This window comes from Carcharodon carcharias, chromosome 2 (genome assembly GCF_017639515.1).
Source record: "Carcharodon carcharias isolate sCarCar2 chromosome 2, sCarCar2.pri, whole genome shotgun sequence".
Classification (NCBI taxonomy): domain Eukaryota; kingdom Metazoa; phylum Chordata; class Chondrichthyes; order Lamniformes; family Lamnidae; genus Carcharodon; species Carcharodon carcharias.
Window position 1 is genome coordinate 115,231,685 of NC_054468.1, and position 22,538 is coordinate 115,254,222.

The window sequence follows — 22,538 nt, forward strand, 5'->3', positions numbered from 1 at the left end:
GTACTACAGTTTGGAGATTTTTGTCTGAGGAGTAGGGCAGAGTTTGGACTAGGTTTAGCCAAAACCAAACTAAAAATGACTTAAATCTTCCTGTAGTGGAAAATATGGAGCAGCCGCAAAACAGGGTTTGTCTTTACTTTCGTTATCCCATTCACCTGTCACTTTCCTCTAGAATTCAGACACCTAACTAAACTCTAAGGATTCCTGCCAGCTTTCGGACTTTCGAGCATCTTAGCCACTTGTTAAAGAAAAAATGCTTTTGCTGAGGATCTGTACTTACGCTTTTTGGTACAAAAGTAATGTCAATTTTCTTGGCAACACCACTGTTTAACATTTCACTTTTCTTCGCTATGCTGTCCTTGGGAACATTTCTTTTTGGTGACTTTAATGGATAAAGCTGAGTTGAAACCTGTAGTTGTTGGAATAAAAGCATATTAGAGTCAAATGTAAGTATTTACTTTAAGTGGGATTTCATCTGTCAAGGAGTATTGAACGGTGAGTGTGCATGTTCCTGAATTCATTTAAACATTTATTTAGGAGCAGCAAGTCCACAGAATTAAGACATCTCTTACCAGGAATAATGAGCTCCAGGTGTTCCTGCATTAGTGTAAAAAATCATTAAGGCTCGCTTAAGCCTGCAGTTCTATAGAAACAGACAGCCTTTTAGCTTGTTGAGCTTGTTCCAAAATTCAATAAGTTCCTGGCTGATCTGAAACCTAAGATCATTTACCCAGTTTTTGCCCCATATCCCTTTAAAATCTTTGGTTAAGAAAAATCCATCTTTTTCAGACTTGAACAATTGATCTAGCATTAATTGCCATTTGTGGAAGACAGTTCCAAACTGCTACCATCCTTGGTGTGTAGGAGTATTTCCTAATTTCACTCCTGAAAGCTCTCATTTCTAGACTAACCAATGGACATAGGTTCTCTCTATCTATCCTATCTTCCCCCCTTTAACGTCTTAAAAACTTTGATTAAATCACCCCTTAGCCTTTTAAATTCCAGGGAATACAGTTTTAGCTTGTATAATCTCTTCTCGTGATTTAACCCTAGGGGTCCTGATATCATTCTGGTAAATGTACATTGCCCTCCCTCAAAGCCAAAAATCCTTCCTGAGGTGTGATGTTCAAGTTATGGAACTTTTAGACTTTGACTAGCAATAACTTTTTGAGCATACAAGGTATCAAAAGCATATTTTAGAAAAATACAAGGGATCTAACATTCCATTACACTGCTGAACTTAAAGCAAACTGCTGTGATTCTGTTGCACCAAAATGAACCTTTTTAACATCATTATTACATTCTTATCAATCTCCAATTACACCACCCAAAAGGGTGTTTATTTCTTCCCGAGATCAAAGCCTACACCCTAATCATGAAGGCAATGCCCCTGAAAATACATCACATCCCCTGTTGATGGAATACAGTGCTGACCTCAGTGAGTTCAACAAATTTAATTCATTAACATGACCAACTTTTGCCCGATTATCGCCCACGTGGTGAGGAAAGAAATTTACCCCTTGGTGTAACTGGATTGTGGTCCAGTTTCTGGTGGACTTTACTTTGGCAGGAGCCTGATGAAATGGCCACGAGGGCCATTCTGGGTCAGTCTGCCCCAGCTTTTAAACGACAGGCTTGCAATAGTGAAGAGTGTTAAATCTGAGCAGTGTGGATAGGGGCCCCATTTGGGACACTCACTCAGGGCTGGATTTTCCATTTAGTGCGGGCGGGAAACAGGAGCTGAGGCTGTTTCTGGGTCCCTTATCCATTCCGGTGGTGGTGGGGAAACAGTCGCACTTTGAGGTTTTGATTGGAGGTGCCCTCTGAAATGGCATGGGGACAGGTTGTCTGTCAATTAAGTATGGCGTACAGGCTCTCGAAGTTGGAGAGCCAGAGGCGTTCCTGCTCGCCAGAGCCAGCAATCTAATTGAGAGGGTGCTTCAATGTGGAAGCACCTTCTCACCAGCTTTTTTGAAGCTTCAAATTAAAAATGACTCCTGCAGTCAGACCACTACTGGGGGGGAGGCAGGGGTGATGGGTTGGAATCCCTCTACAGGATGGCCTTTTGCTGCTCTTGCGCAGGGCAAGCAAGGAAGGCATCTAGGCCCATCTGGAGTGCTGGCCTCCGGCCCTGAAAAATTCCATTTGGCCTCCTTTAATTTTTGTTAACAAAACTCTTAACAAGCTTAGTCAGCTACTTGCATCTTGGGGTGGGTGGCTTTTCCAGCTCCCAGCCTGACTCAGCAAAAATGGCCGATGCTGGGTATGAGGTCAGATACCAGCAGGCTGGCCAGTGCTGGTATTTTTGGGCCTCGTCCATCTCTGTTCTCACCCCTTGGGGGAGGTGGGGGCCTGAAAATTCCTGCCCTCAAGCCCTGAATCTTCAAAGATGGTGAGTTAATTTTCTTTTTGATATTTTTGTGACCGCGACCCCTGCACTCACCACCCCCCCACTTCAAAGCTTGGGACTCACATTCACCCCTGTAGACCAAGCAGACAGGTTACATTTCCTGGTAGCTAGGGGTAGGCAGGTGCCAGATATACGCCCATGGTGATGTGACTGGGTTAATGCTGGAAAGGACTGGTGAGCACAAATCCCAGGCCAAGTGCCAGCATCAGAAATTCAGTCCCATTTTGTCGTGGTCATCTTCTGCACTCCTTAGTTATCAGTTAACAAAGTAGGCTGAGCAGTTAGCTAGACAGCTAACTTGTAGATCAGATTAGTGCCAAAATCACAGAGTTCAATCCCCATTCTGGTTGAGATAGATTCTGGGGCCTTCCCCCTTGCCCTACCTGTAGTATGCTATGGCTAATCACCAAGGACCTACCTTTAGGCAGAGAACTGAAGAAAGTAGGCTACATTTTGAAAAGTAAATTGGGCTATCAAAAAGTCCCCAAGAACAAGACATATGAGGAGTTGATTACCATCTCTCCAGGAGAAGATCCAGCTGCTGTAGTCTGAGGCCTTGAGGAGGCTGCACTGCCTCCCTTTGCACCTTTTCCTGCTTTTTTTGGTTTCTCTTTTTTCGGAAGGCTATCCAGCTTTGCTTTGACTACTTCAATTATCCTTATATCTGCGTAGGCATTTGCAAGATCCAAAGCATTTTGCCCTAGTTTTAATGGAAACAAAAATATGGCCACGGTGTAGCATCACATGGTGAAACGTACTGTGCATATAAGGAACAGTGTCATCAGCTGGTGTCAACCAAATTTCTCCTTCAGTGTCAAAGATAGTTGAGCAAAAATGTCCCAGAGCTTTACATGACTTTACAAACTTCAAAGAGACATTATAATAAAATGGATAGATATGCATATATCTCTCATATCCGCAGAAGAGCATAAAGCACTTCAGAGCCAATGGAATGCTTTTGAAGTGTTGTCACTGTTGGAATGCAGCAAACATGGCAGCTAATTTGTGGACAGTAAGATGATGTAAACAGGAATGAGATAATTACTTAGCAGCTTTTATTGATGTTAGTTGAGGGATAAATATTAGCTGGAGCTTTGGGAGAACTCCCCTGTTCTTTAAAAAAAATCCCATGTGATATTTGATGTCCACTTGAGACTGCAGATGGTTTAATGTTTAATTCAAAAGCGCCACATCTGAGAGACAGCAATGTCTCAGTACTTACTTCACTTGTGAATGAGAAATTCCTATGAATAACACATTGTACTGTGGTTGTAGATATGAGCAGTATCAAAAGGTTGCGGTGAGCAGAATTATTTTACTTTAACTCACGATGGGCCAAGGGGCCTCATACTGTGCCATAAACATTCTACAATTCTAATTTTACACTAAACATTGTTTAGGCGAATCTAAAAAAACGATTTAACTGGTGATACTACTCTAATTATCCACAAGGACATAACACAAAAGCAAGAAGCATTCTTGCTCCTTTCAATCTACATTTTCCACTATTATTGACTCTCCATTTGTAAATTAACTAATTTTCTCTCTTAAATGTGTGCACAAAACTGAAATATAGTATTACATTCGCATTACACTTGATTTTAAGGAGCTGGATCAAGTTTTTCAATCAGAATAATTTTAATTCTGCTGTAAATCAGCAGTTTTTGCCCTAATTTTTAATTCAGGCTTTTTTTAAATAAAGAGAATAAATGCTGAAACACTGAAATGTTAACACCTGAATTGGGCAAATTGCTGCTCAAAAGCTGAAATCTGAGGGACAACCTGGATCCACCAGGTTTCTGCTCTGTTTGAATACTGTCACATATTTCAGTCATGGGGAGTCAGGACATCTACCTAACTCGCTATGTTTTGGGGGAAGAGAGTGTCTGCTGCAGTTCTCCAGCTATCTCTGGATTTTAGTCAATTGCACTACCATTAGGCCCACAAACTGTTCTGACAATGCACTGTTGGCAAGGATTTGGGGTGTCAACTATAAGGTCATTGAAGTGAACTCAAGTTTAGGACTGTCTGGAGTAAATTGTTAAAGGTTCTGCATCCTTTCTGTTCCCAGAGAGAGGCAAAGAGTGGATTGCTATGGTAATAACACAAACAAGGACAAAAAATGCTGGAAAAACTCAGCAGGTCATAGAGTCTGTGGAGAGAAAGACAGAGTTAACATTTCAAGTCCATATAACTCTTCTTCAGAGCTATGGTAATAAGTTCACCAGGGAGTTAAAGAACCAATCATTGTTATCGACAGTTGGACAGTAAGTAATTTGATATCTCATTTCAGATCTGATAACGTTTACCTGTTATGCAAATTAGATTTCTGATTGGAAGACAAGTCATGCCCAACAGTTTTTCTGGATGTGTACTTTCACCTTGTCTGCTGTGGGGTGATTCCAATGTGTAATTGGGTCCAGTCATTGTCAGGCAGGCCCAGAAGCACACAACACTAGCACTACTACTTCCAGAGAACAGGCAGGACCAGTAATCCCACCAGGTTAGGAGCATTCACACTCCTAAATTCAGAGAACACAAAGCGCTTACATCCGAGTCCAGAGAATGCATAGCACTCACAATTCTGAGTTCCGATAGGAAGGCATGAGGGATGGAGGGACTCCAGCAGGAGGAGGAGGACTCTAAAATTGAGGCGTTGCTGGACTGGGAACCAATGAAGGTCACCGAGCACAGGGGTGATAGATGACTGGGGCTTGCTGTGACTTAGGATACATGCAGCAGTGCTTTAGGTGGGCTCAAGTTCACTGAGGGCAGAAGAAGGGAGGCTAATCAGATTCATTGAGTCTGACAAACAATAAATAAATGTGATTTAATACATTTTGGTAGGAACACAGTATGCATCCCCATGTTTTAAAGGAGAGCAACCCCAGTTTCTTTAATCTCTCCATGTAACTGATGGTGTAAACAGTAAGATGATGTAAACAGGAATGAGATAATTACTTAGCAGCTTTTATTGATGTTAGTTGAGGGATAAATATTAGCTGGAGCTTTGGGAGAACTCCCCTGTTCTTTAAAAAAAATCCCATGTGATATTTGATGTCCACTTGAGACTGCAGATGGTTTAATGTTTAATTCAAAAGCGCCACATCTGAGAGACAGCAATGTCTCAGGTCTTTTGTCCTTGGTAGAATTCTCATAAACCTCCTCTGCACCCTCCCCAAGGCCTTGATACTCTTCCTAAAGTGTGCTGCTTAGAACTTCCAGTAGACATTCACACGCCAGATGGTTAGAGAAACTGTTCCTGTGAGCACAGCAGAGGGTTGTCAGGTAGGAAGTAACTTGTCATGATGCTCCGGCCATCTTCAGTGCGGGGACAGGCTTGATTGGCCCATCAATTTTGGAATCGACTCCTGAATTAATTGACATTCTACAGGCCAACTCTCAGAAAGCAACGGAGTCAAACTGCCAAACGTCCTGTTCAAAGAGGCCACAAATAAAAAAAATAAGGTCCACATGTTGAAGGTCATTGCTGAGAGGGGTAGCTAGGTCCTCAGCCTATATACCTTAAGAATAGAGCAGGTGAGGCCCAGTGCAGGAATATTCCTGATTCAGTGACCAAAAGCAAGTTTTAGTTAGCCAATGGACTGGGACAGGGCACCATGGTTTGTTATTTTTTTTATTTCTGAGGAGGGACTGAAGTTAAGTCAAAGATGAGGGGGAATTTCTTCTTTCAGACGGTCATTAGTCTTTGGAATTCTCTTCCCTAGGGAGCAGTGGATATATTCAAGGCTGAGGTAAATTTTTAATTAACAAGGGAGTATGGGGGAAAACAGGCAAGAAAGTGCTGTTAAGGCCACAATCCGATCAGCCATGATGAAAGGCAGAGCAGGCTTGATGGGCTGATTGTTTAAGATCATAAGAAATAGGAGTAGGCCAAAGGTGATATTTTCTATCTACTTTACTCAGTGTTTGATTTCTGACTGTACAACAGTACAGCTTAATGATTCACATATGGTCTAGTCTTAGCAAAGTGTGATCAGTCCATTTTACAGAAGATTGAGAGAAGCATATGTGAGGATATCGTTTGTGCAGAGGATTTCTGTATCCAGTCAATATAGCAAGGAAGTCTCTAGGTTAAATTCCATGGACATGCTCCTCCTTGCCTCACAAAGGACATGTTTTCACTTATCTTGTGGGTCTTGTAATACATTTTAAGAGGGGCTGACTTGCTTCAGCCGTTGTAAGGGAGGGGTGTGGCTTTTTGCTCCCATCACCTCCCCACCCCACCCCAATCCCCACAAAAAAATGCCACTTGGGTTAAAATACCATCCGGTTGCTTGCTAGTCGCATCACCTGAATTAGCAACTTCAAATAGTTCCTGCCTCAGTGTGTCAGGCACCACAACCACTGCCAAAGCCAGCAGTGTTAAAATCAGTAAGGATGGGAACCATGCAGGAAATGGAGTAGCTCCATTTTAACCGAATGTTCTTCACTAAAAGAGCGATAAAAATGAACTCTCAGATGCATTGTCGTCAGTTTCTCTTCATTATCAAAGATGCCTGTTCCTCATGTGTATGAAGTCATCTGTGATGCCCTCTAATGTGGTAGTGGTGCCTGATTTGCAGACCTGTATGGTGTTCCATGGTGCGGGCAAGGATGAATTGTCTGATTATCCTTTGGGACTGCCCGGTCTTTCTAGCCTTCCTTTTATTCCTAGCTGCTTGTAGTCTTTGTAGTTCAAAGGAAGCAACAGCAATAATTGAGAGCACTCCATAGATAGTTCTTTCTTGTACAGTTTTCTCCCAGTCCATGCCACATTTCCTGAGGTTTCCCTTCAAGGACTCTTAATCTTGGCCTGTCTTTCAATTGTGAATACACGACTGCCTTAGGGATTTTATCATCAGTCATATGTACTACATGTCCACTCCATATGAACTGAGTTCTGATGATGAGTGCTTCAATTCCAGACATTTCTACTCTTTGAAGTATCTCAGGTGGTGAAAACTACCCTTGAATCAATTAAGAATAAATTGGACATTGCAAGTGGGAAATTTAGGGTCATCCTGGATGAGCGGACTAAACTCAGTAAAATGGTCTCCCTTATCTGTAATTGTCTTGTGGTAATTTTTACAATCAATCAATGGGCATTTCAAAATGATATAGTTGTTAATCATTTCTTCACAGTAAGTACTTAGTTTAGTGGGGCTCTGCCAATGGATGTGGAATGCAGCATAAAACATCGGATGAATAATTTTGAATTGAGATCTTTTACTAGTTGATACAGAGTCATAGAATGATACAGCACAGGAGGTCATTCAGCCCATTATGCCTGTGCTGAATATATGAAGCCAGCATACAGACTCTAACTGTTCATTGGAAGTAAACAGCATGTGATTTATCCATAAGCTTCTTTAATAAAATTGGATCGTTTGTTTCATCAGGAGCAATTAAGATCTTTTTCAAAAAAGACAATTTTTTTCCCCCTTGATAGGCAGAATGCCTTCTACCAAGGTATGAGATCTTATGTAATAAAAACCGAAAGTGATGGAAAAACTCAGCAGGGCTGGCGACATCTATGCAGAGAGAAACTGAGTTAAGGTTTCAAGTCGAATATGACTATTCTGCAGAACTGAGGACTTCTCATTGCCATAGCTTGAGTCTACTCCCAGCATGTACCACATGACATAGCGTAGGGCTTCAAGGCAATGGGGTAAATTATCAGGCAGTAGAACTGTGTTAAGGCTGCTCTTCATGACAGAGGCTTGGCTTTTTCCGTTACATATTGCTGGGGAAATACAGTCCAACTTTCGGATGGTTCTTTGAAGGTGATGGTGCAAGGTGTTGGAGGGACCTGCCCAGCAAGTAGAACAGCAACTTTATTACAGGCCTTCTCCCATGGCAAAGACTGCACAGACCTACCCGCCACATTATGAACCTTTCCAATGATTAACATGCATGCTTGGGCTTTAACAGTGACAACACTTCAAATGGACTGTATTGGCTGTAAAGAGCTTTGGGGCATCCCAAGGCTGTGAAAGAAACTGTATAAAAACAAATCTTTTCGTCTTTTTTTTGGTTATGGGATAGCCTTTTGGTAAAGCTGAGTTATTTAAAAATTCCAGAAAGAAATTTTAAACAACTGTCACAACCTATATTTTTAAGTAGTATGTTTGAGATGCAACTCTAAATTCAGGAATCAGACCACCAGTTCTTGAAAGGTTTTATATTAAACTAAATGAAACATTTTATTAAATTACAACAGTTTAAACACATATACATGGTTACAAATTACTATTATCATAACTTTTAACAAATTCTTAAACTAATCTCCATTAAGGCAACAGTAACCCATAGACTTAACCAGACACCAGGCAAAGCATTTTCACTTTATGAATTCAAAATGAGATTCCTTTCACTTTGGTACCTGTGGAGGCAGTTGTAGGCTTACAGCTACTTTGATCTTACATTGCCTCTGCCCTGCACGCACAAAAACTGCTGAAGTTATCCCTAGCACAGCTCATTGAATGTAAATTCTTATTGTATCACCAGCCTTTAACAATAAAACCCCTTTCATAGTACCAATTTTATTACTAATATAAACATATTACTTGGTCTCCGGTCTCTAGATGCCAGATTTTGCTTGCCTTCTTGAATGCTCTATTCAAAAAATGCAAATGCACTCTACCTCTCTTACATCTCAAAACTAGTACACAAAGTACCTAGACTAGCTGGCTCTAATTCAATTAAGACACACCCACAGACTAAACCGCTTTTTTAAAAGAAAAATATTTTCCAATAATATGATATACGTTAATATCTTCATGACATTTTAAATGAGCACAGTTTGCTCAGAGCACTGACAGAGCTTGGGAACCCCAGTTTGCAGCTGGGCAGGCAACACAAGACAACATTGCTGGCCCATGCAAATAAAGCTTCAGTCTTTTTGAACCATTAAGGACATTCTGTTCTTTCATTCATTTCCCTCTTTGATTCTCTTAACATTCTGAAAGTATTAACCAGAAAATTGGGATATCGAACCTACACCTTATCTTGGATGCAATGGAGCTAAAAATGTGGAGAGCTGCAAAACAGGTTGCTGACTCAATATCGCCCACTTTAAACTGTCATGCCAAGCCAAGGTCAGCCAAGTTCTTTTTGCAGTAAATGATTTCTTTCAATTATGGTTCATAACATTTGCAGACCACGTCAGCTAATGTTAGCATTACCTTTAATGTTCTCCATGTCAACTTTAGCCCCATGATCAATCAGATACATTACACAGTCCAATCTGCAGCTTTCAACTGCTCTCATTAAAGGTGTGGCTCCATTTATGGAAACTGCATTAATCAATGCACCAGCATCCAGTAGTAATTTGACAATGTCCTGTTGTCCTGTATGGCAAGCATGGTGAAGTGGTGTCCATCGTAAATTATCATATGCATTTACATTAGCCCTAGGAACACATAAAACATTACAACATAACTGTATTGATCATGACGATTAGTTTCTAATGGAGCTATTCGCTCTATTAGAATGTGCTTATTCTAATTGGTATTATTAACTAGAGGTTCATATGCTCTCTTAGGAAAATAACATACAATATGACACCTACTGAGAGGCATATTGGTGTAATAATACACAAACAATTTCCTGGAAAATCTCTAAAGAATAACAGGGTATTACTGCATATCTTATATACAATGAGGTACTATCCATTCAAGCACCACAATGCAAAGTCAATATTTCCTCAATCCAGAATTACCTAACATTATTAAACAACCAAAATCTAACAATGGTAAGTAAAGGCAAATCCCTCAGGAAAGGAATCTAAAACAAATCCTTATCATTAAGCCTTCAAGTTTGAACCTCACACTATTTTCTGACAACAAATTCCAAAAATGTTAAACTAGAATAGTACACTTCTGTTGGGAGATATTAAGCCCCATTTCCTGTTTGGAACCTCTCAGCCTAAAAATTCAGCAACGTCCATCTCTGGGCGCTTCACTTGCAGAGTACTAACAGCCTGAGGAGCCTCTGGAGCAAGCCAAAGTTGCCCAAGGGAGCTGAATCAGCTGTTAGGCCTCATTTCCCCCCCAAGTTAATGGCCTAGAACCTGCATCTGACGTGCTTAAGAATGCATCTTATTTGGTCCTTACTTACATGGCGTCAGATGTGTTCTGCAGCAGAATTGTGCATGCATGGGGTGGATGCCATTTTTGTACATATGCAACACAGAAAAAACACACATGCCACGGAGACCATTTTCTTGCCCCTCATCTTTTCTCTATAAACGTTAGACAGCCACATCATGTCCAGATGGCTGAATGAAGATCATACAGAACAAGCAATCAAAGATACAGATAATGATGCATATCAATGCTGTTCACTGCTTTACTTTGTGAAAACAATTGTAAGCACTAATCATCTTCATGAAGTAATCTTTTGTTCCTTTAAAAGAGGTTTTGCTGACTAAAGTCAAAAACTTTGACCAAAAAAGAACACACATTGCTCCAAACTGATTTCTGGTCCCAAATTCAGTATAATTAATAAAAGTTGAAAATCTGAAGGTCTATTTATCATACAAACATATGAAATAGGAGCAGGAATAGGCCATATAGCCCCTCAAGCCTGGTCCGCCATTCAATAAGATCATGGCTGACCTGATTGTAACCTCCAGTTCACATTCCTGCCTACCCTCAATAATCTTTCACCCCCTTGTTAATCAAGAATCTATCTAGCTCTGCCTTTAAAATATCCAAAGACTCTGCTTCCACCACCTTTTGAGGAAGAGATTTCCAAAGACTCACGGCTCTCTGAGAGAAAAAATTTCTCCTCATCCCGGTCTTAAATGAATGACTCCTTATTTTTAAACCATGACCCCTAGTTCTAGATTCTCCCACAAGAGGAAACATCCCTCCACATCCACCCTGTCAAGGCCCCTCAGGATCTTAAAGGTCTCAATCAAGTTGCTTCTTACTCTAAACTCCAGCTAATACAAGCCTAACCTGTCCAACTTTTCCTCATAAGACAACTGTCCATTCTTGGTATTAGTCTGGTAAACCTTCTCTGAACTGCTTCTAACACATTTACATTTTTTCTTAAATAAGGAGACCGGTACTGTACACAATATTCCAGATGTGGTCTCACCAGTGCCCTGTACAACTGAAGCAAAACCTCCCTACCTTTGTAATCAATTCCCCTCACAATAAATGATAACATTCAATCATAGACAGAAGCAAAGTAGTGTATATCACAGGGTAAATATTAAGAAAAGCAACAGAAATAAGTTCATATGATTTCCCAGTGTCAGGTTCATTAACATGCTCTTGGTGGGCTCCCAGTATACTTTACGCTATTGCTGGATTGCTCATCCTGATTGGGGACGGGAAAGAGAAATTACTGGTGCCCTTTGCTCAGCGTAGCCTGGCTGGTGGCCCCAGCAGAAGTAGAAGAAAAATTAAATGTTTTTCACCCCTTCCACTTTACCTAATTCACTCAATTAATTGTTTTGTAACCAGGCAAATACAGCTCCCACATCTTCGAATCCTGCTCCTGAATGCCAGGATCATCTGATTACTACGGTTCAGATGATAGGAAATACATGATAGAGTATTTTCCTTTTATTTATATCTCATTACAAAATGCCTGCCCATGTGGATGTGCTGTAATCCAAATGTTATATACAACTACAGACTGCAAATGCAGCATCAGATAGCAGAGAGTGGATGAAATATTGAGCACCCAATTTTGTTCTCTTGGACTCCCAGTATTCTTGCCTAAAGTGTATTCATAGGGACAGGGGTTGGCGATTGAGCCCCTAGAGTCTGTTCAGCCACTCAGTAAGATCATAGCTGATCTGCAAACTAACTCCACACACCCGCCTCTGCCCCATATCCTTCAATACCTTCGGCTAACAAAAAGCTATCAATCTCAGGTTTAAAATTAACAACCGATCCGGCATCAACTGCCATCTACAGAAGAGCGCTCCAAATTTCAACATCCCCTGAGTGAAGAACTGCTTCCTGATTTCACACTGGCTGTAATTCTTTGACCATGTCCCCTAATCCTATGCTGGGTTTTTCCAGTCCCGCTGTGGCAGGATCTGTTGTATGGGATGGTGGCAGTCCAGCCATAAGTCCATTGACTTTCAGCAGGACTGGACGATCCCTGCAACGGGTGGGGTTGGAAAATCCCATCTTTAGACTCCCCAACACTTTCCCCAAATTTGCCCCATCAGTTTCCCTTGAAACTTGGCTCAAATCACCCGTCATCAAATTTTGCAAGAAAATCTATACCACATCAATAAAAATAAATTCCAGATGAACTCAACAGCAGCCAGAAAGGAGTCAGACATACTTTGCTTCCACAAGGTATTTGGCAAGTGTAAAATTTCCATCTGCACAGGCTGCCATAAGCGGTGTTGTGAAAAACTTGTCCTGCACGTCGACTGGTACTCCCTGAAAAAAAGCTCTCTTTAAAGATTGCATATCCTCTGCTCTTGCTGCATAGTTAATACTGGTGTACACTTTTTCTGGTTTATCCAAGTACCATGCAGAGTCATCCTGCAGGGGATGCTCTGGTGGGTTATCACGACTAAATCGATTTCTATCCGTAAAAGTCTTGAAGCTTTCAATCATGAACTCTGGTGGACCGCCATCTTCACGTCGGGTGATATATTCTTCCGGAAAAGTGCAAATTGGTATTGGTATCGCTAATTTGCCCTTCTTGCCACGTTTACCTTTCTTAACCTTTTTCTTCTTCGGTTCATATGAAGACATAAGATAAACCTTCTCAAGGTATTTGGTACCTTTAAAGAACTCATTGATGTCAATAACTCCAGAACGAGTCTTGTCATGGGCAGTCATTAGTGCAGCTATTTCTTCTTCCTTCATCGGCACGTTTTTTTCCATAAGAATTGCGGCAAAATCCTCCTTTGCCAATGTGCCATCGCCCCTGTCCATCGTGGCAAATGAATTCCGAAGCGCGAGCTCATGATATAGAGACCAGTCATAAAGCCGAATAGCCCAGGGTGCGTTGGGATTTTTCACATTGGGTTTAGTATATTTAGTGAAGAGGCGCTCAGCCTTGCGGAGTTCCTTCGACACGGCTTTGTAACCACTGACTTTGGCTGCAGCTGCTGGAGTTTTTTGCTGCAGGTTTTTCATTTTGGGGTTGCTTCCTAAGATAAAAGCCAAGAAGTCAATAAAGAAAGGAATTGCAATCTGTGCACTGCAAGAAACTTTGTCATTATTCCTCTCTGTCTTGTTCTGCCTTCATGCTGAAGTCAATGGGTTACATTGTCCTTCTTGACAATCAATGCAACTGATTGGATCAGATGTATTTTAGAAGTTCGCACTTGATGACACATATTGGAAACTCATGGGGCCCACAAGGTTTTCTAAGCATAATGATCTATAGCTATATCTAAGCCACTTTACTGCTGGCAGGCCTTTTAGATTGGCCTAAAATAGCCCTGCTAAAAATTACCTAAAGGGGTCAACTTCCACCTTGCCCAGCATGAACTGAGCATGGGAGAGGTTAAAATAAAAGTCACTTAATGGCCTGAGATTACACTGGATACCTACTTGTAAAGGAAACATTTACAGGGCTGTGAGGAAAGAGGGGGGAAGTGGGGCTAATTGGAAACTCCTTCAAAGAGCCAGCACAGGCCCGTTGGGTGGAATCGACTCCTTTCTGTTAAGCTACATTCTCTCCTGGCAGCAATTTATCATTGCCAACTTTGAAGTTGCCTAACTTAAATGTAAAAGTCATAGCTGGTATCAAGGCTGCCACAGGAACCAGGTGGGGAGTGGCCAAAAGAGGCCAAGCTTAGTAATATTGAGAGGATGGCTTGGGATCTAGAAGGAGCAAGAAAGTTCCAGAAAGATTCCTGGGCCTCCCTTGCCCCTGCCCTCACTGCACTGGGATTCCTCCTGCCCAGCCCTTTTCTTATTTACTGTATACCAGGGACTATTCCCTGGGCTTGCTGGTGGTGACTGCTTCCCAATTCTTGTTTCTGCACCTGCCCGTCATGACATTGTTAGGACCTGGAATGTGCTGCCTGAAAAGGCAGTGGAAGCAGATTCAATAGTAACTTCCAAATGGGAGATTAGATAAATACCTGAAGGGGGAAGACTTTATCGGGCTGTGAGGAAAGGGCAATTACTTAGTAGCTCTTTCAAAGAGGTACGGTCGGTCGAATGGTCTCCTCCTGTATCATTCCAGGATATCTAATTCCCACCCTTTCTTTGGCAGTATTAACATAAGGTCAGACGGATCTCATGAACTTGCAGACTTCCAGGTGTGCTGCACTTCTCTTGCACATTAAAAGGGCCTATTGCCTGAATCAGCCAGGTGCCCGACTAGAAACTGAACCCATCAAAATCAGTTGAAACGCTACAGCATGCGGGGAAACGCAGACGTCTGGTTCTCCTGCAGTCCATTGGGCCCACTCCTGGTGCACCAAAAAGATAATCCCCGCCCCCCCCCCCCCCAAAACATAAGAGCAGAAGACTCTGCGTGAAGCATCGCCTTGGCTCGAGAACTTCATGACCCTGTACCTCTTTGTGCCAAAAACTTGGCAGTGTCAGCAAATCCTCCCAGTGCTGCCAGATGCAAAGCTGTGTTCCCATCAAAATTAATAACATTAATGTCACAATCATGAGCAACCAAGGCTCGAATGACCTAAAAGAAAGATACACGTTGTCAGCAAACAAACAATCTCATTTTATTTCCTTCACTACTATTTTCTTTACTTTGAATTCTTTCCATCAATACCTTTGTGACGGCACTACAGAAGTTTATTACGAGTACAGGTTAAAGCAGGGGTTCCTAACTGGACCATATTGTCGATGAATTGTCCTGGGGCCTTTCACACTTCTGTAAATAATTTGACCCGGGAAGGGGATGACACAAATCAAAGGTGGGCATCAACCTGACAAGTATTCATCTCTTTTTGCAACAGAATCATATCAAGACTGATTCCAACTCACAAATCCTGCCTAATATAATTGGCACCGTAATATTTTGCTGTACTAAATTGTGCATAAATAGATTTTTTGGGACTCTGTCCACAATTTGGGCATTTAAGTGCAGGCTCTACACCCGCAACAGTTTCAGAGTCAGATTGCCTGATTGTTGCTTGCCTGCTGAATTATTTTATAAGAGAACGTGAGTGGGATATTCTTCTTTCCTGCTGGGAAATGGCGGGGCAGGATTTCTGCCACATAAGTAGAATTTGCCTATATTCTCTGGACATTGGAAGAATGAGTGGTGATCTGTTTGAAATGCATACGATTTTGAGAGAGCTTGACAAAGTTGATCCGAAAGGCTGTTTCCCTGGTTGGAGAGTCTAAAATTAGCAGGTCAAGGGCTTAGAATAGCAGGTCGGCCATTTTGGACTGAGATGAGAAGAAAGGGAGGAACGTGCAGGGATATTGAGAGTGAGTAGGGGAGTGGGTTGCAACCACATGACTTGCTCCTGAGGAGAGCCAGCACAGGCACGATGGGCCAAATGGCCTTCTTCTATGCTGTAACAATTCAATGATTGTAAGTTTCTTCACTCAGGGTGTTGCAATTCATTGGAATTCTCTATCCCAGACAGCTGAGGAAAGTCAATGATTATATTCAAGAGTGAGACTAATATATTTTTGGATGTGAAGGAATACAGGGGTTAGGGTGGGAAGGCAAACTGAGGTAGAAGATAAGCCATGATCTCACTGAATGGCGGAGCAGGCTCAAGAGGTCATGCGCTCTACGTCTGCTCTTATTACCGAAGTATATTATGTTCTTACAGCTCTTGCAGATTTTTCTGAATCAGGGTCAGTTATTATGAAGGCTCCTGGAGCAATGCCCACCAGCAAGAGGGAGCTTGCTAAGAAAATCTAGTAGAGGGGCTGCATCCTGAAAAGACAACAGAGTATTCAAAGGGACTGTGGAGTCACAAAGTGGAATTCAGCTGAAAAGTAAGTTTTCACACATAATGGACAGGTCCCAGTGGGATTTCTTGGAAAAATTCATCCTTGGGATATGGACATCGTTGACAAGGCTGGTATTGATCAAGAATCCCTGGCTGCTCTGCTTGTAATGGTGTAATGTAACTAAGTGACTTGCTAGAACACTTCAGAAGGCAGTTTGGAGCCAAAGGCATGGATGAGGTCCCAAAAGTCTATCTTTTCTGGGGGTCTCAGAGCACAGCAGAGATTAAAATCAAGTCAAAGACACCAAAAAAATTATTTTCTAACCTTGCTTTTCCATTCTTTTTGTCTTGATCTTAAATATGTATCCACCAAATGCCATCCCACTGGCTCATGGAAGTATTCTATCGTTATTTAGATTGTCATCGATATTTATAAAATTGAAACCCTTTACAAGTCAACTCTTAACCCCTTCAGTTCTACTGAAAAGATCCCTAACTTGTCGAGCCTCTTTGCATAATGTTAAGCCTCAATCAGGTTAACATCCCAGTGAATTTATACTGTAGCCTCCCCTCCATTGCTTAAATGCGATCCTCAATATGCTAAGCAAAACTGTGCACTCTATGTCGCTCTAATGAAGCAGTGTTAATAGATTATTTAAAAAGGGCAGTAAGTAGTTGCTTGGAAAGAGGATTATCGATGAGCCTGAGGTGCTAACAGGAATGTGAGGTTGGACTAGATGGTTCAAGTTAAGAAAAACACCAGCAGAGACTTGATGGGCCAAATGGCTGGTTTCTGTGCTACAGCATTTTCACGATTCAGCAGCATGTAGCATGAATCACATTCAACCTCTTAGGAACTTCAGTGGTGCTACAAAATGAAAATAACATGGATTTATTACAAAGTATAGAAGAAAGCATGTAATTGAAAAGAAGCCTCATTGGGCTGTATTTTGCAGTTAGCAGCCAATAGCGTTCACCGTTGACCTCAAAGAAAGCTGTCCACCAAGATCTAGTGATCTCTGTGGCATGGATTTTCTCTTTCCCGTTGGCAGTTCGAGTCTGGTGGCAAGTCAAAGGGGTCTCCAGGTGTCCAGCAGCAGTAATGTCATCAAGCAGAATAAATAACCAATCATAGTGAAACATTCTCACAGGCAGAAAACCAGGAAACTAAAAGCACTTTATCCCATTCACTTCTAATTTTAAATTTTATATATACCGAGATAAACGATTGGGACATGCACATGGGATTAAAGTAGAAGTTGAAATACCATCTACTAAAAAATATACATTATTTTAAAAATATATGGAATTTCTTATAATTGAGAGGTCTGACATTCAATAATAGAAAATTGCTCTTTCAGGGCTGGTGAGGTTGTTCATTATTAATTATGAGCATAGTATGCTGTTAAAAACCCAGTTAGACCTCATTTTACAAGACATAATTTTTCAAGTGAGGCTGAGGATGAGTGGAAGTCGTCATCAGTTCAATGATTTCTAATTAATTGCCTCAACAGCGCACCCGCTGGAGATGTGTAGAATAACAGACAGCTTCTGGGTTTCTGCATGCGTGAACTTCAGAAATTGCTGTCACTTTCAGAAAGGGGTAATGATGGCAAACACTGATAGTTTCAAAGCCAATGTTCCCGCAAAATCTAGGCAATTATTTTTACAATCTGATGTAGGTGCCATGATAGACATGAGGGCAGAGTTAACTCAGTGACTAAAGTAACACCAGTGGGTATTTGTACTGTCTCGATTTTTGTACCTCAAAATGTCCCCCTTGGGCAGCAAAATGTGCAGCGTTGTAGCGCTCGTTTTGTAGAACGTTAATCTCACATCCTCTCTCCAGTATAGCACAGACAACCTCGATTGCCCCTTCTCTTGATGCCTCCATTAAAGCAGTGTGACCGGTTAGCTATAAAAGTAATTAAAGCATGAAAAGTTTTATCAAGCCCAATCAACAAATCAGGTTAATTTTGTTACTTGTAGCCAGTAAATGTGGTTAAGTTATTACATAGTGGGATGAACTAAACTGCTGATCACAAGGTAGGAATAGGGTTTGGTGACCAATGTAAAATGTCTGATAATGTTCTTAATTACATTACATCATGGAGTGTCAACAGAAATGGGTTCAGAGAAAAGCAGGACATTCATTTTATGCACTCCACGTAAAATGTAGCCTGCCTGGATATATAATAGGCTGGACTTTCCCTCTGGGGGCAGCACTGATTCCAGGTCCCAAACCCGAGGGGAAACAGTCACTCTTTAGGTTCAGTGTCCGCTTAGTTGGCATGGAGACAGGATCCCTGTCCATTTAAGGACGGTGGGAGGGTCCTCGAAACAGGAGGTCTTCCAGCTTTAGAGAAGCAGTTGCCTGCAATGGATAATAAGTAACTGAGAGGGTGCTTCAACATGTTGGCACCTCATCAGCAACATTTTTAAAAATTTACATGCAAAATGGTTCCTGCAGCCAGGCCACCACTTTATGGGGGGGGGGGGGATCCCTCTAGGCAGCTTTAGTCTAGGCCTTTAGGCTGCTCTTGCATGCAGGCAGGGAGAACCTGTAGGCTTGCTTGCGGTGCTGGGTGCATGGCCTGCCACTGGGTGCCCGTCTCCCAGGCAGGTAACTTTCCTCCCGCTGATTCGGGAAAGTGAAGGTCTGTTAATGGCTGTTAGCAAGGCTCTCAATGAGTTTAGTCAGCTACCCACCTCCTTGGGTCTGGTAGCCATGCCGGGCTCCGGACACTTGAGGCAAAAATAGCCAGTGCCTGAAACAAGGTCGGGAAACCGGCACACTGGCCTGTACTGGTATTTTCAGGCCCAGTCCACCTCCAGAACCAAATATTCAGCCCAATGCCTCTGAAGTACCACAGGGACCCTCTGAGCAGAGAGCCATACTCTGGTGGATGATTGCCTGATTCTCTCAGGAAATGGAATCAATGGCTAAAGATGACCAGATATGCATTTTCTTTAGAAGTGGCTGGAGGCGAGGTCTTTCACTAGAGTTATGGCAGGAGACCAGGAGAATCTTTGTGGAAGTTCAGGACCCTTGTGCCTACTTAGGACTGTATTGTCCACTTGCCTGAGGAATCATGTTTTTCTTAAAAAAACAAGCTTTGCTCTCCATCTCTCATAATCCGATCCAGTCCTGTTCCTGTTCTCAAGCCAGCCCTTAACATCTCCCTCAACTCAGGGCCCTAGCCCCACTCCACTGTGCTCCATTTCCCATTGCAAGAGAGGGATGAGATCATTTTGTGGATATCAGCGTTGCAGCTGTGAACTGAATCTTCATCCAGCTCTCAGTTATTAACGCTGTAATGATAACTGAATCATCTGAACAGTGCAAGTTTGATTGAAGAAGTTCCTTCAGCACTTTTGATCTCAGCTTTCGAGAATACCAATGCTAATATCTTTCTGTTAAATCATCAAGTCGATTTCTAGATGGCTCCGTTGACCTGAAATTGCTGGATTCTCGCTAGGAGGTATAAAAATGTTTAACCAAAGCTGTTTTCCCGTTCATTCATAGGTGTCACTGCCACGGTCCAACATTTGTTCCGACACTTGTACAAACTGGATAGCAATGGATCAGCATTCTCCTTGCACCACTCGTCAGTACCTGGCCTATAGCAGGGAAACCAAATTCAACAAGTCTACACTTGAAGAATCCCAGTATCAAGGGATCAAAAACCGCCAGCAAGTGCAGGTCCAACAGCATTGGACCCACAGTCTGCATCCTTTAACTCAATTTTGAGGGACTATCTGCAGCCAAGAGTCACCTAATCAGGAGCCTCTCTCAACAACACACCATCAATGTGATCTGCATTCAAGAAGCACATCACCCATCCAATGAAGCCAGCAGGTACAAGGTTTTGACCTGATATGCTATTTTGCGAACCCTAAGCAAGGCTGTCCAAGCAACCACTGCTGACTCAGTCCATCTGCGCTCCACTGAATACTCTGACATCATCAAGGTTGGTGCCTTCTGGATAGCAAACATCTACAAGCCCCCTAGTGTTAGCTGGGGCCAACAGCTCCTCCCAATCCCACCACACCAAGCTGTCTCTACAGGACTCTAGTAGCCACCACATAGACTGAGGCTACAAGTGTTAATGCAGATGGTGAAAATCTTGCAAACTGGACCTTACAGCATGAGTTTGCTCTCATCCATAATCCCAAACAGCCCGGAACTTTCCACTCTGCTAAGTGGAAACATGATTACTCTCCTGATTTGCGCTGGGTCAGCTTAGTACACAGTAATCCACTTCCTGCATCATGCCAAGTCCTGCCCAATTTTCCACGCATCCAGCAGAGACCATCTCTGAACTATACTGGACTTCAACTACGCATCATCACCAGCTCAAAGAAAAAGAGATGGAACTATGAAAAATCAACTGGGAGGAATACAGCAGGATATTGGAACAAAGTGTAATAACGATACCATTCCAAAATATCCCCTTAGGTTTGGTATACAGTCGCTTCTACAGAGCCGTTTACAAAGCAGCCAAGAGAATCATTCCAAGGGAATATCACCCTATGTACATATCTTGCCTGGAACAGGGGTCTGCCTCCCTACTACAATAATGTGCGACCTCTGTTGACCCAGATGTGGCAGACCATCTGATTGAATCCCTAGACTGTGCCTGCCAGACCAGATGGGAGGAGACAACAAAAAAAACCTGGGCTTCACCACTACCACACGCAGTACAATTCCAGATCTTGCCCTGAACCCTTCACCACCCTGGAGCTGGACAAAGTACTACAAACCATCAAGCTGGGCACTGCTGCTGGTTATGACAACATCCTCCAAGTTCCTCAAACATCTTTGCCCACAGGCCCACTCCTGGTTGACCCAATTCTTTACAAGGGTCATAAGCGAGGGAAGGCTGCCAAAATCCTTGTGAATGTCTAAAGTCATCGGCCCTCCAAAACCAGGCAAAGGCCCAAAATTGCCATCAAGCTTCCAACTAATAACTCTGCTATCAGCTTCCTTCAACATTGCAGAGCACCTAATCCTACAGCAGATCAAGCCAGACGTGAATGCAGACAAAGCAGGCTTTCGACAAGGAAGGAACTCATGTGATCAGTTCCTCGCATTATTCACTTTCATTGAAAATGGCTTTCAAAGGAATCTTAAAACAAAGGCAATTTTCCTTGGCCTCGCTGCAGTGTACGATACAGCCTGGCACATTGAAATATTCATCAAAGCATCAAGAATTCCCCATCCCTGAGCTACAGATCCAATGAACTACTACTCCAGGACCGACGGCTCAGGGTGCCTATGGGTGACAAGACTAATGCTTGGAGGAAATAGATGAATGGGCTACCACAGGGGTCTGTCTTGGCCCACGCCCTGTTCAACTTTTTTTACCAATGACCTACCCCCAACCCAATCTAGAAGTTTATCTATGTCGATGACACCTGCTGTAGCTTACAGGCCCAGACATTCCCTAAGCTGGAAGATACACTAAACGACAATATTGCAAAGCTGGCTGACTAGCGCAAGACATGAGGTGGGATTTTACGGCCCCGTTTCGGCGGGGGCAGGGCTGTATGATGCAGCGAGCTGTTCAAAAGTCCATTAGCTTTGGCGAGACCTTAAAATTCCACTGACCTAAAATTCTGACCATGGTGCCTAAAACCGAGCACCAATAAAACAGCCTCTAGCACATTCCACCTTCACAGTACCAGCACTAAGAGGGAACCGAACATCGCCCCGGATGACCAGAGACTGAAGCACGACCCCCCACCCTGTTTATCTAGGCAAGACCCTTGACGGAACCTTCATGTACAGACAGTACATCATCAAGACTGCAGGAAAAAATTAGAACCCGCAACAACCTCCTCAGTAAACTGCTGGTACCTCGTGGGAATCACAGGCCAAGATCGTTAAGAACCTCTGCTCTTGCCATCACACACAACTGCAGAACACTCCACATCTGCCAACAAGCCTACACTTGTCTACCAATCTGCCCATACCAAATTTATCGATGTGCAACTCAACAATGTGCACCATCACAAGTACTCCTCAACCAACTCACCTCCTCTGACTTCCAGTCCTGAGCAACATTGCACTCTTACCCCCACCGCACCCCACCCTGGACACCCGCCACACATCAGGAGAGTAAGTGCAATAGGGAAGCTACTGGAGAAGGTCAACTCCAATACAAGCATGCCCTTACTCAAGGACCTCCTCAATTGGATCCCTGGGCAGTTGCCAGCCTGATTGAATGGCTTTGGCTCCATGTCAGG

General features: G+C 42.6%; 1 protein-coding gene across 1 annotated transcript in view; it reads right to left on the reverse strand.

Annotated features, from left to right (window-relative positions):
* ankef1a (ankyrin repeat and EF-hand domain containing 1a) overlaps window positions 1-22,538 on the reverse strand; it is a 40,373-nt gene that overhangs the window by 1,960 nt on the left and 15,875 nt on the right. Inside the window, exons 4-9 of the mRNA XM_041206781.1 lie at window positions 18,055-18,204; window positions 14,932-15,055; window positions 12,728-13,550; window positions 9,598-9,824; window positions 2,926-3,110; window positions 281-409 (exon numbers count right to left, since the gene is read on the reverse strand). Coding sequence (XP_041062715.1) covers window positions 281-409; window positions 2,926-3,110; window positions 9,598-9,824; window positions 12,728-13,550; window positions 14,932-15,055; window positions 18,055-18,204 — 1,638 coding nt within the window. The remainder of the gene's footprint in view (window positions 1-280; window positions 410-2,925; window positions 3,111-9,597; window positions 9,825-12,727; window positions 13,551-14,931; window positions 15,056-18,054; window positions 18,205-22,538) is intronic.